The sequence below is a fragment of the Thamnophis elegans genome, chromosome 13, assembly GCF_009769535.1.
Source record: "Thamnophis elegans isolate rThaEle1 chromosome 13, rThaEle1.pri, whole genome shotgun sequence".
In the NCBI taxonomy this organism is placed as follows: domain Eukaryota; kingdom Metazoa; phylum Chordata; class Lepidosauria; order Squamata; family Colubridae; genus Thamnophis; species Thamnophis elegans.
The window spans coordinates 16,686,531-16,701,061 of NC_045553.1; the positions used below are offsets into that span (position 1 = coordinate 16,686,531).

General features: G+C 46.5%; 1 protein-coding gene across 3 annotated transcripts in view; it reads right to left on the bottom strand.

Moving 5' to 3' along the window:
* Positions 1-2,704: 2,704 nt before the first annotated feature.
* SPPL3 (signal peptide peptidase like 3) overlaps positions 2,705-14,531 on the bottom strand; it is a 171,844-nt gene continuing 160,017 nt past the window's right edge. For 2 of the 3 annotated variants that reach the window (XM_032230089.1, XM_032230087.1), the window contains 5 exons: positions 13,143-13,249; positions 11,439-11,602; positions 11,140-11,339; positions 8,688-8,797; positions 2,705-4,027 (listed from right to left, as the gene is read on the bottom strand). In XM_032230089.1, coding sequence (XP_032085980.1) covers positions 3,956-4,027; positions 8,688-8,797; positions 11,140-11,339; positions 11,439-11,602; positions 13,143-13,249 — 653 coding nt within the window. In that variant the 3' untranslated portion in view covers positions 2,705-3,955. The remainder of the gene's footprint in view (positions 4,028-8,687; positions 8,798-11,139; positions 11,340-11,438; positions 11,603-13,142; positions 13,250-14,531) is intronic. The other variant, XM_032230088.1, reaches the window with a different exon arrangement.

The window sequence follows — 14,531 nt, forward strand, 5'->3', positions numbered from 1 at the left end:
GGGCTTAGCAGAGCCATCTCCACCGGCTCCAGCGCTGCCCACCCCAGCTGGCCTCTGCACGTGCCCTTGGGCAGCTCTTCTTAGGAAAAGGACCTTCTGCTCTTCTGGGCCTTCGTTCAAACTCAAGTCCCAGCTAAAATTATGGTCGAAAAAGGCATGGACCTTGCCTACAGAGTTGGGGAATTTAAATAACAAAACCTTCACCAGTTTCTAGTCATTTTATAGCCACGGTGGGAGAACATGAAGTGAGCCATTGTTTCCTCCCACTGAGACAATTCAAAGCAGAAAACGAGAACAGTTTTAAATAGAAAGTAAAATGTGTAATTTGATATAAGACAACCCAGCATCGACTGCCTGTATAATAATTTTACCTCCCTCTTTTTTCTCTCTTAAAGGATCAAAAACCAAAACATTTTTAAATGGATTTGAAGAAACCAGACACTGACAATCAGTGCCTCAATGACATATAATTTTGACACATCATTAAATAAATTAGAGCCACAAGCACAAATTAATATATACTTTATAAGATGCTGGGATATTAATTATAGTACAAGTATAGCATCCACTTTGGAGCTGCTTTTTAACGGACTTGTAAAAATATGACTTCTAAAAAGTATGGTTTAAAAATATGCGTACATTGGGAATATTTTATAGAAAGGCATGGTCTGAGCAGAGCAAAATAAACACCACATATGCGCTTCTTGCGCAGCTGAAAATCCCAGTCACTCTTAACCCATCGCAGCGCATCGAAAGGCCCTCCAGGAGGAAGGTGGATTGACACCACGAGACCCCGATCATTGCAGGCTTCCCAGCTGCTTCCAGGCCCTTCGACAAAGTCCTGCCTCCTCAAGTGGCCAGATGTGCTTCTTGCCTGCCAATTCCCAGCCCTCAAGCCAGACAAGAAAAGCCCAACAAACAGTTATCATGGCTTCAAAAAGTTCTCCCATAACCTGCAATTTACATCAATTTTCCATGCAACTGGGTAAATTCTCCTAGGAGCACCAAAACTGATTTTAAGACGAGGGATTACATCACTATCGCTGAGAACAAGAAAACTATGTCTGAGAATTGAAAAATGATTGAAAGTGACAAGAACTTTCAACTGCAAAAAAACCTGGGGATTTCAGCAAGGAGTTTCAAAATTTAAGCCCAGGCCCACCAAGAGTTTTGTGGGTCGGGGGTGGTAGAGAAGGAGGGGGTGCAAAAATCCAATATGCAAAATTAGTGGACCAGAAGTCAGAGAAGGGCTTGGTCCCCTTCATAAAAGAAATCTTGCCTCTCTAAACAACCTACAAACACCTTCATTGCTGTCACATATGCAAATGCACACCGGCCGCCAATGAAAGCTTTTAAGAGAATCTGCATTTGGAAGTGAATTCCTGCCCTGTGACTTGAACACATGCAAAATAAGGTGGCTCTTTTTCCAAAGGTCTGTGCTATTCAAATAGTCAAAGTGACTGAAGAAGAAGTTTAAAGCAAGCAAACCTCAAGATACAGCCGGGGTCGGCCTGATGAGTCTGAGAAATGTGCAGGGATTCTTAGGATCAGCTCCAATTAGTCAACTAAGCCAAGATAAACTGTGAGTCTTTGATGCACAGTACAAAAGCTACATTTGTTTGGAAATTGCAAGTCCTGAATTTGTTTAGAACAAAAACTTCAACCTGCTCCAGACAGACCATTTGACATGGACAACAGAAGCAGCCATCTTTAGAAGTCAAGCAGCTCTTTCAAGCAGCTCTTAAGACCTGGATGGATGTAGGGTGGCCTGCAAGTTCCATGAGGGAGAAAAGATGGGAGAGACATACATAACACAGAATCAGAGAGTTGGAAGAGGCTCTGGAGGTCTTCCAGTGCAACCCATGCTCAAGCAGGAGGCCTTCTACTGGGCTGTCCAATCTTGGGAATTGAAGACTATGCTGGCTAGGGAATTCTGGGAGTTGAAGACCCTAAGTCTTAAAGTTCCCACGGTTGGACACTTTTGCCCCCTTCTCCATTCCAGATAAATGGCTGGCCAATCTGTCCTTTAAAAACCTCCAGGGATGGAACGCCCACAACGTCTGGAAGGAAGCTCTGGGGTTCCCCTAATTTAAGAATTGTGTTCCTGTGCCACTTTTCTCAAGGTGCCTCCTAAGCTGGAGACAAAGAGGAGGTCCTCTGCATCAGAGGATGCCATCTCCTGCAGGCACCTAAACCAGATGCTTCCAGGAAGCTCTCAAATTGGACAGAAAAATGAAGGCAACATGGAACTTGCTGAGGAACACAGAAAGCAAACAATGAGGGGATAGTTGCATACCAGGAGATGGCTGCCCATGTGTGACAGCCACGCATGGCCAGTCATAGGGGCAATGAACCACCTCAGGTCCAACCTCTTAAAAGCAACTCTAGGGAAGGCCTGTAACCTGCTGGGATTTGAGATTTTACAGGCCCAAACCTTTCCAATAGAAAATCAGAAACTTTTCTTTTGATCAGAAAGAGATCATTATGCCGGGAAACTTTGAAATGGTTGATCTGTCACAGTTAACACAACAGAACCTGGACAATTTGTTTAGAAAAGTCCTTGTTTTTAAGAGACTCCCAGGTACAAAGTAGTCATCATAAACGTTGACCATCACAACAGCAGAGGGTGGGGTCCCCCACTTTTAAACACTGGGTAATGGGGAGAAATACAACACACTAATGAAACAGAAATTACCAAAAAATAGAAAATAGAAAATAGAAAAAAATGTATTTACAAGTCATACATTACTATGATCAGAACACACGAAGACAACAGCTGCTATAATACATGCATTAAGTCAAGAAGAGAGCTACTAAAAACTGTAATGGACAAGTTGTAAAAAACAAACCCACAAACAAAACGAGGCAGGAAGGAAAAGGCTTCGTCTTTCTTCCTCCCCTCAGTTTGCTACATTGATTGCAAATCAAAAGAAAATCCCCTAAAATCCAGGAGGACATTCGGTACAACATACACCACCTTTAAAAGAAAACGAAACCGGAAGCTTCACTCGTGGGGGGGAGGGGTTGGGGGGGAGGGTTGTGGAACAAGGAGCGGCATGGGGCTGTTTGCAGATCCATATACAAGAAAGCTATTGTCAACTGCTCTACATGCTCAAAATTACAGCAAGCCCCTCTCAGCTACAAAGCATGATCCTAGCAGAGTTTACCCTTGCAGTGTGGGTTCACACACATAGACAATGCTATATGTGCATATGCCTGTAGGGAAATATAAAAGGAGGAGGAGTGTAGGAGAGTGAGAGTGTGTCTGTGTCTGTGTGTGTCTGCGTGTGTGTCTGCGTGTGTGTCTGTGTGGTGCTCTTATTCACTGCATTTATGATATCAGGGTGGAAATGTAACTTGTTACAACAAAGTTTTTAATCTGGTGTAATAACCGCAAGAAGTCAGTCAATGTCTGTGGATGTCATAGGTCACCTCACACCACAGGAGAAAATAAATGGAAGAGAGAGACAGAGAGAGAGAGAGTACAGTGAGAAGAAATTCAGTTCTTTCCAAAACTGGAGTCCAATGGAAAAACAGGATCCAAAGTACAGGTGGGGTTTTCCAGGAAACTCCAAGTGCTGTGGCCATTTTTCCTTGTAGTGTTCCCAAGTTCCTCCATGACTCAGCGGTGGTGCCGTTTTCTGGTCTAGGCTGCCTCCTCCTCCTCCTCCTGCCCCCCTCAAGAAGAGCGGATGGTCTGGCACTGAGTTGTAAACAGGAGGGGGGCCGGGAGGAGAAGGGAGCCAGGCAGGGGGGGTCTCCAGTCACAAGGAGGGAGGCTGGAGGGGAAGCCCGGCCGCTCTGCCCTCTCCTCTGGGAAATACAGCAAGTCCATTTGTACAAGTTCCACAAACTGGCAATGCTCCTAAGTACCAGCCCAGCCTCAGGCACCCGCAAGCAAGCTGTGAGTGAAAAAAGGACCAGGCAGAAGTTTGGCCGCTGTCCGTCCGCTCCATCATACCTCCAAGAACCGTGAGCTGCTGGACTTCGAATGGAATGGCTCTGACCACATGCGGCGCAGATCGCCCTGCAAAAAGATGGGATGATTTATTTAGCGTACAGCGTATCATAGGTGGACTAGCAATGTATATATGAACATTTCACCTAGATTAGTAACATACAATAAAAAAAATAAATGTTAAAAAGATCTATGTTCAGTCTCTAAGCCATGTAACCATTGAAGTGCAGTATAGTTTATATATTTTTTAAAAACCAGATGCTGGGCCGCTATGGGCCCTCGGCTCACAGACGGTTATGATGTGATCTACAGTTCGATGTGGGACCCCGCAGCCCCACTGAGGGGAGGAGGCTTTGCCCCATTTATGCAGAGAGCGGGATTCTGCAGAATCTTGGACTCTGAGGAAGAGGCAACACAGAAGGTGAGGCTCAAGACCATCGACTGAGAGGGAGAAGCAACGATCGGACTGTCCCATCGAGAGAAATGGGCTGCCTTCCTAGGCCACACCTAGGCAAGATTCTCAAGGACAAATAACCTTTCCCGCTACAGAGAGTTTTTGGTTAGTGGTGGTCACTGGGACTGGGATTTCCATCGCTAAGCATTGATGTCATGAAGTGTGACATCACCATTTAGTAACCACAACCCCAACAGTCCCCATTGCTGTTATTAAGCAAGGTGTGTGGGTCCTTAAGTGAGGACCTCGTTGCAACTTCCTGCCAGCATCCAACACTCAAAGCCAATGGGAAGCTGACAGGAAGCTGTCGGCCTGGGATGGCTTGCTTGCAAGCAGGCTGGCTGGTAGGTAAATGGCTGCTGCCGGGTGGAGGAGGGGCAGTGGGGCACACGAGGAGCCAGGCTGAGGCAAAGAGGGCAAGGCTCAGGGTGGGTACCACTGCGTGGGGCTTGTTTGGAGGTTCTAGCAGGGGAGCGCAGCTATCGTATACCCTTGACCGAAGATAGGTACACTCCTTCTATCTGGGATGGTCATCCTCTTCCACTGAGCGCGCAGCTTCGGGAGGGACGCACACGGAGTGGTGAGGGAAGAAGGGGACACTCGCCTAGCCAGCCAGATCAACCCTGGCGATCAATGGGGTGACAGATGTCGTAATCAGATCGCTCTCACATCCACTGGGTGGGGGAGATGTAGAACAGAAGGACTTGTGATTTTCCGTTTGATTTTGTTTGTGGGAAGCCAGCAGAGGGCGCTCTCATGGCCACCACGTGACCATGTGATGCTGCAACTCTCAGGCGTGTAGGCCGGATCCTGAGGGCAGAGGTCGGGATGCTGTGGTTGTGCAGGGGCTGCAATGCTGGAGCGAACAAGTGGCTCTTAGCTGAGCCAGGAAACGAAGGATGCAGAATAGGAGGCTCTGAGCAGGAGGTGCAGAGTATTTATTTATTGTATCCCTTCCTGTGAAAGGAAGGACCTGGCCACGAAGGGAGAAGAGAGTAGAGCAACCCCTCCGAGTCTTTCCTCACGGGACTCCCTTATGCTTCAGGGGCTCCTAGCAAGGGAGGAGAGACCAGAACCCTCCGGCCAAAGGGAAGGCAGGAGAAGTCGCCTCAAAGATGAGATCACGGGAGAAGGGCACTCGCTTTCAAAGAAAGAAATGGGGGGGGGAACATTATGGACACCTGGAAAGATTCCCTCTCATCTAAGAATGGAAGGAAGGAAGGAAGGAAGGAAGGAAGGAAGGAAGGAAGGAAGGAAGGAAGGAAGGAAGGAAGGAAGGAAGGAGGGAGAGGATGGGCGTGACCAGAAAGGAAGTCTGAAAGACACTCGGGACCCCCAGGGAAGGGGCATTGGGGCCGTGCCAGCAGCCAAGGGGAGAAAGGGGGAGGCGTGGCCCTCTGCTCTCATCTCAACCAGGATGATATAGAAACAGGTGCAGGGAGAGGGCGGAGCAGCTCAGCTCCTTCACTTCTCTCCCCAAATGAGAACCAGGAAGGAAGGAAGGAAATTTAGGGTCTGTGAGCAAACCACACTAACCATTCCAGCTGAAAAGTAAAAACAGGCAAGAAACGGACAGAAGAATCAAGCCTCCGAACAAGATGAGCAGCATATAAATGTAGTAATAATTAAATCAGATTTAATGTATGTAGCAGTGACAAAATACTGGATCTGTAGAGAGCGGAAGAGTTTGTTTATTTACTTGGTTTGTAAATGGCCCAATGCCCAAGGCTCTAGAGAGAGCTCCATCTTTTCATCAATAAGAATACCCGGAAGAAAATTAACAACCAAAATACATAAAACAAAGTTAAACTGGAAAGTGCCCAATTGCAGCTCCTTTGCCCTTCCTGTGCTAGAGGATGCAAAAGGCCCTCCACAGCTTTGCTTAAAGCCTAGAGAAATGCAGCTGGCCGAGACTCCATGGGAGGGGAGCTCCTAAAGGGGGGGGGGCACTACTCCAAGTCCCCCAAGTAGCCCTTGGTTATTACTTGTGAGGACACAATCACGCAGGGCTGGATTTTTCAACTTGTGCAACTTTAAGAAGTATGGTCTCCCATTCTGGGAGTTTTGTAAAGATGCAGAGTCTGAACGATCAAGAACAGCCATGCATGGAGCACCCACAGCTGCCCAACAGGAGGTGACCAGGGCTGAGCAACTGTGAGCAAGGCTGCCCAATCCAAGAACTTGTCGCAATTGGCACACAAAAGATCACGGTGGGAAACCTGGTCACAGCTGCCAACGGAGCAGGGCGTGTGAGTCCAAAGGGCTTCTAACCTGGGGTGCAGAGCTCCATCCAGAATCACCTGGACTTCCTTGGCAAAGAGGAACCCAAAGCTGCTCCATCTGGAGGTGATTCAGTAGGAACCGGTTCGTTCCCCTCCCAGGAAAGGCCAGTTTCTAAGGCCGGAGGTCTTTGATCCAGGACGAAGAAGGACACAGGATAGGAGCCATGGATGCTTCCCCCCCCCCCCATCAGCTGGGGATTAGCAAGGAAGGATATATTGTGGGTATATGCATAATTATGTATGCATTTATTTATTTATTTAGTCATGCTTATGTAGTGTACATTGGAGGTGGAGAACCTTTGAGAACTGTCTGCAATGGGGTTTCATTTGAATGTATGCCAATGAGTGTCCATTCAAATTGACCATAAAATTATTCTGAGTCTAAAGAAGGGAGAGAGTGGGGAGAGATCCAGAAAGTCTCAGCTCTCCTCTCCCACCACTGACTGGAGAAGAGTGAGTCCCCCACCAACCCCTGCGAGATGGTTCAGAAGGACACCATGGTGAGGCCTAGTCAAGAAGAACTCGGAGTTCCCCCATCTTGATCTCTTTATAAAGCCAGGCAATGTCTTGCTAAGGATTCAAATATACAGATTACTGCCATTAGAATTCCTGGTCTGCTATGAGTATTTTCACCGATTCCCTCTGAAGAAAGGCTGGCAGGGGCAGAGGCCATCAATGCATTTCAAGGCTCCATGCAAAGGGCTGGTGGGAGCCTCTAAAGGGAAATGGCTGGGGACCAATGATCTAAGGGGCCATTTTAGCCAAAAGCCCAGTAGAAAACCTCAGGTGCTCCAGACAGAGTAGAAAAAAGAATATGCTGCACTGAGAAGCCTCAGGAACGGCTTATTCTCATCCGCCATCCCAAAAAGACCAGGTTTATTCTAGGAAAGTGTCTCCAGAGGCCCCACAGCAAACATTAGTATATTTTGCCTTTCAATGCCCTTCTTTGTATTTTGGGCCCTGCAGTTTCATGTGGCTCCAGGATGAAATCCTAGGGCTTCCTTTAGAGTTACAGTGTGCAGGTTGCAAGAAGCACAAGTAATCCTCGGTTAATGACTGTCACCAGAAAAGCAATCCCATTGCTAATTGCTAAGGTTATAAAGTGGAAAATTGCAGGACTATGTCAGTGTAAGAAGTCGGTTCTAGCTACTAAGCAAATCATGCACCCACATGCTTGTGACTGCATGTGACTGCCAGCTCCCCCATGGGCTCTGCTGGTCTGAAGCACCAAAATCATGATTATGTGACCCTGAGGATGCTATTGAAGGACAGATTCTTACATCTCCTCATCCAGAACTGTTATTAACTCTGAGTATTTGCTGAGCAGGGGGTCGGTTCTCCAGCCACCCACCCCCTTAGAAGTGTTCAGAGGGACAGTGTTTTAGTCTCCAATCCATCATTTCCAAAGCCAGTCAGTCCATGTAATTTGTCCAGTGTGCATAATTACATCAGTTATATTTTATATCATTTGCATCAATCATACATTTGAGATGAATCACCAAATGATTTACACCAGTTTAAATTTAATGGACATCCCTGTGTTAAAACGAGGCATCACTGTATTCGGTTTTGCCTATGTACGTTTTGTCCAGAATGGCCTGGCCTCAAAGGCAGCTTATAATTCTTCTGAATCAATGACATTTTCTTGTATTGGCTTTTAGAGTTGTGATGGTCAAACGCCCAGGGACCCTGTGACCAGACTCAATTTTTTGTTTGTTTTTGTGGCAATGGTTAGGAGAAAAATATAGCTGTAACATAAAAACAAAAGCTGATTTAAGATCACACTCCTTTCAAGGCACAAGTGCATTTTTCCTCCTTTTTTGAGCAGGAACTAGAGTGTCCAGAGAGACCCTTCTAGGAATTAGCTACTCTGTGGCTACAGGTCAGACTCTCCAAAGCAAGGGTCTCCAACCGTGGCAACTTTAAGTTCCGCAGGCAGATCCCTGCTCCAAAGGGGGCAACCCGCAGCTGGTCTTCATCCTGCCCCACTTACCTTTAGGTAGGCCATAGTGAGGAGTGGAAGCAAGGTGAAGGGCACCAGGTACAACAGAGCCGGCTGGGCTGCCCGGTGGATGCGAGATGCCACGGTTGCTGTCAAGAGCCCTGCAAACGAGGCAAGAGGATTCACTGCTAGAAGATGCTCATTTTGACTCAGCAGAGAAATCTACTACCTCTAAAAGGCCTGGGACAGAAGAGGAGATTTGCCTTTGCTGGCTCTGCTTTGCTACCCGTTTCCAAATAGAATCATCTGCAAATCAGAGATCTCCAACCTTGGCAACTTTGTGGACGTCAACTCCCAGAATTTCCAAGCCAGCTTTGCTGCCAATTAAAAACTAAAAAACTTCTGAGAGTTAATAAGGCTCCCAAGCTACATTTCTCAGCTAGTCATACTATTAGCTAGTCAGGCTATAGATGTATATTTAAAACTAATTAGAAATTAGGGCTATACTGGTGATCCTTGACTTACAACAGTTCATTTAGTGACTTTTCAACGTTACAACGGCACTGAAAAATGTGACTTATGACCGTTTTTCACAGTGACGAACTTTGCAGCTTCTCTATGATCATATGATCAAAATCCAGATGCTTGGCAACTGATTCATATTTATGATCATTGTTGTGTCCCAGGGACAATGTCATCACCTTTTGCAACCTTCTGACAAGGAAAGACAATGGGGAAGGCCAGATTCACTTAATAACCGGGTTACCCAACTTATCAATTGTAGTGATACACTTAACAACTGTGACAAGAAAGGTCGCAAAATGTGGCAAAACTCACTTAACAAATTTCTCACTCAGCAACATAAATTTTGGGCTCAATTGTGGTCATAAGGACTACCTGCATTTTAGAAAACACCATGCTTATAAAAAAGCTAAACAAAAAACTTCAAGCTACCATACCTCATGAATTTAATTATTCTATTTGGAATGCCCAGCATAAATCATCTTCTAAGTTTGGTTAAAAAGTCTACAGGTATTCTACAGGCCTGGGAATGCCATCACCAAGCAATAAAGTGTAAATGCTTTGCTTAGCAATGGCAATCCAGGCAGTTGTGTGTGTCACTGTTAAGTGAATGCCATTATGCTGGGCAATTTCCTGCTGGCTTCCTACAATCAAATCAATTGGGAAAGCTGGCAGGAAGTGGCAAACCCCAGGCTGTTACAATGACAAAGACGCTTTCTGCCAATTATACAGTGATCTGAAGACCTCACTCTCTTTCTGCATCTGGATTGCCAGGAGTCCCATTTGGAAACTATTTAGAAATCCACCCTGCATGTATTATGCTTATGAAAATAAGTTTGGGGTATGGATCAAGGTACCAAGGCTGTAAGCTGGCTGACATTTGGCCTCTTCTCTCCGCCCTGGGCAGGAAGTCATGGCAAACCACTTCTGCAAATCTTGCAAAAAACCAGCAGGGACTTGTCTGGGCAGTCACTGGAGCCAAAAAATGACTCAAAGGCACAAAGATACATACACAAATATGAGTTAAAAGTCTATTTCTCCATTTCTCCCTTACGTAAATGGTGTCATGTTAATGAGGTTCAGATTAACAATGCCTCAGAAAAGGTGCTTTATGGTCTGACCATCACAAAATGTTCCAACCCCCCTCCCCCAAAGTGATTGTAATCTGGGCAATTGGCAACCCACTGGCACTGATGACCATGGGTAAGTGTCCTGCAGTATATCTGCAGTTTCCCCAGGAAGTCAAGGCTTTCTATGGGGTGCCTCAGAGGGATGGGGAGACCCTGGGAAGTCAGTGCAGGTCGACTACCTGTTTTAGCACTGAAAATCTTGCTTGGATTTCACCAAGGAAGGTTTTCAGGGCTAGAGGAGAAGGACAATGTGTTTGGGCTGATTCAGGAGTGGAAGAAGTCCTTGAAGCCACATGTACACATATCTCTGCTCAGGGGCCGACCATCCTCCTTGGATCTTCAGCTTGAGGGGAGAAATATGTCCACAGCACTTCCAAGCTGTGTGCCCGCCCAGGGCCTTACCTGGAACTCCATCCGCTAATTACCCCAGAGATCGCTAAATAACAGCAACTGAGAGACCCAGCATTATTAAGTGAAGCAGTGTTGTGATGTCTCATTTAATGACTACTCTCTTAACAACTGATATCCCGTACCCAAATTGTGGGTGTGTCGAGAACTACTTGTATGTGTCAAAGTTAAGCTTTGATCAACATATATAAGTTTTAAGAATTTACACTTCTTACCTTTTTTGTTTGTTTTGCACTTGGAAAAGAATCATAAACCACACTAAATTATGAACAGCGGCAAACCCAAATGAAGAGTTTGCGAGAGGGGGAGATTCAGGAAAATGCTACAAAGAATGTTGAGGAGTTTTGTAAGGGAAACATTCTTTCCCTGGAGGGATCCAATGAACACACATACACAACACACACACACACACACACACGTTTCCAGCTGTCTTTTCCTCTTACCTACAAAGTATCCGATGAGAGTGCAATGGAAATAAGAGACTTTTTGCATCCGGCCAGAAATATTCCCGGGTCCTGCTGTGCCACAGGAATCTCCGTTCGCCTGTTTTTTGTAGTTGTCATAACGCAGAACAAAGCAAAGCAGGAGGCCTGGCATCACAATGTCTCCGATCCCCAGCATGGAAAAATGGCTGCCCGTAGAACTACAAAAGAGCAAGAGGAAGCCAGTTGATGAACGGGAGGCTATCAGTCCTGAAAATAGTCCCCAAAGTCGAGAAGTCAAAGACAGGAAACTTTCCTACCTTGGAAAGACAAGTTTGCCAGGCAGCGACAAGCGGGGGACGTCTCGGCCAACACTGGGCCCCAGGTGAAGCTTCCGAGATAAAACGTCCAGGGGGTTGTCTGCCGGCTGTGTGGCCACTTTCACCATGACGTTGCTGTTGAAGATGTAGGCAGAGAAGAAGACCTGGAGGGGTGAAAGAGCGAGGCTGAACTCCTCACAAGCCAACTTGGGACCTGCAGCAGGGAAGCCAAAGGGGGCTGGCAGATGCACCCACCAGATCTCAGGGACCAGGCTGAGCAGCCCTGTTGCTGGTGGGAAAGTCATACAGAAATCTTCTGTGGGCAAATTAAACAGTGACCGAAAGTGTCCACTTGCATCATTCATCTCTATCTATGACTTGGTAGCCCTTCCTTAAATAGAAGAACTTAACTAGTCAGCAGGAAACAAGGAAGTGGGAGGCTGGTCCAGCTTATAACTACCCTTTGAGGGACACTGAAAAATAAACAGCCCAGCTTCCAAGAAGGCAGGTCTTCACAGAGAGGCAACTCTGCAAAACTCAACAGCAAACTAGAGACTGTGCCAGGAATTTCACCCCCAAACAACGGATCACTGCTGAAGATCTGCCCAGCCCTCTTTGGGCATTCCTCACTGATGTTGCTTCAGAGATTTGGAAGGTGAGGCCTGCCCACCCCCTGTGTCTCTAAGGCAGGGGTGTCAAACTTGATTTCATTGAGGGCCCAATCAGGGTTGTGTTTCACCTGGGGAGGGGGGCAGCCAGGGGAGGGGGCAGCTCAATGTCACTCGTGTCAGGGCGCTTCTGCCGGCCAAGCACTTTGCCAGTGAAAATGGGTTCCTGAACTCCATTTTTGGCTCAACTGGCCTCCTGCAACCCTCTGCAAGTGAAAACAGAGCTCTTCCCCAAGCTCTGTTTTCGCTGGCAGAGGCACCATAGGCTGGTCCTTCACTGTTTCCAGGGTGGTCCCGTGGGCCCAATCTAAGCACCCTGTGGGCCAGATCCGGCCCCCGGACCTTGCGTTTGAGACCCCTGCTCTAAAATCTAGGAAAGAGAGAAGGAAAATGACTTGATGGGGATGTCCCTTAGTGCCTGCAAGCACAATAAAGTAGCAGCTACCAAAGAGCTGGTTAAGGGATTTTTTTTAAAGCATCGCTGTGCTTCCATTCCAGAAACTCCAGCAGCTTTGCTTTCCATGAAGTCACAGCTGTTGATATGATATGCCTAATACGGTCTTTCAAGCTCAAAGGAACGAATAAATAAATAAACGGAAGAGCAAATGTTTAGAATTAAAATATGTTAGATTTTTATGGCAAGCCTGGTTTATGATGCACATCATGTAGCAGCTTTTTATTTCCCAAACTCTGAAGTGCATTAAGATGTATACATTAAGATGTATATTTAGCTCCCTTAATGAAGATTGCAGATCCTTCCACACTTTTCCCAGCTGAAGGGAACATGAGAGCCTCAGGGGAATGTCTATGGGGGGGGGAAATGAACATACATTTTATATAAATGAAAAGGCATTTTGACACTGATAAATGCAAAGCATTCTGAAATATAATGCCTGTAGAGGCATTCCATAACACCCAATAAAAGTAGCTGTGATGTTAAATTCTGCAAGCCAAATTCTAAAGCTGGAGGAATGTTATGCTTGTGGTAACAGATGCAGATATATCTAGAAATACAGATATGGATTCAAAAACTCACCCAAAAGACATCATAAATTAATAGCCCTGATAGCAGCAGGCAGGAGACCTTAAGGCTCGGCAGCCGGACGAAGGCAATCATTGCTACACAGAGGCCCATGGCCAGAGCTGCGAAAAGAACGAATGAAATCAGACCTGCATTGTCAGGCAGAAGAAGAGGCATGGGTGAAAAGAAAAATCTTTGGTGGTGAAGGCCCAGGGCAGAAATATGCCAGCTGGTGTGGTTGCTGGACCAGGTGCAGGGAACCCCTGAGGCTTCTGAGGGGCCTTGAGCAGGCAGCTTCTCCCAGATCAACCCCCTCCCAGGGGGCCCAGGGTCAGAGAAAAGAGGCTAGTAGAAGGAACCCTTCACTCTGATGCCTTGAGCTCCTGTATGAAGCATGAGAGACAGGTAGTCCTCAACGTATGACCATAACTGAACTTGTAATTGGGCCTTTTTTGCAGCGGTCATTAAGCGAACACGTAGTTGTTGTTGACTGAACTAATTGTTCGCTACGGGATGAAAAAAGCTGGAAGTAAAAAACAGTTTCTTCTCCCCCCCCCCCCAAAAAGCCCCACCACAAATCAGAGTCACATGCATGCAGGCTGCCGAATGTCACAACGCTCTGAGGTGACCACACCTGGAGAAGGAGATGTTGGAACTTTGAATCAGGATCCTAAGTCCACTGTGATTTTGAATGGTCACTAAGTGAACAGTCCTTAAGTCAAGCACTACTTGCATATAGTATGGTAAATAAACCTCAACTTAAAGCAACAGCTAAGATGTCCAAATCAAAACTGGGGAAATTTACCAGGATCTACTCAGTGCCTCCCTCCTCAGTAGCCAACTCATTTAGTGCAGCGACTGTTTGCCCCTTTCAAATCTCAACCAAGCCAAATATCAGGCAAAAGTGTATCTTTCCAAGTAGCGCTGCCGAAAAGGATATTCAACTGAAAGAAGCCCAGGCCTCCACTTCATTTCACGGGCACTGCTCAGCAGCCCGACACGAGGGCAGCATTGACCTTCTGCGTTTGGACAGAGCTGAGGGTTTGAGATAAGGAAGGAGCAGGTATGAGAGCCCAGAATTACAGAATAACAGAGTTGGAAGGGACCTTGGAGGTCTTCTAGTCCAATCCCCTACTCAAAAGCAGGAGACCTGATATCAGGTGTTCAACCTTGGGAACTTTAAAAACCTGTGAACTTCAACTCCCAGAATTCCCCTGGCTGGCTTGGGAATGCTGGGAGTTGAAGTCCAAAGGTCTTAAAAGTTCCTAAGCTCAGATGCCCCTATTCTATACCATTCTGAACATATGGGCTGTCCAACCTATTCTTAAAAGCGTCCTTCCCAGGTAGCCCAACTCTGCAAGATGAAGCAGCGGGAGAACATTTCTAGTGCTTTAATTTCCAGCT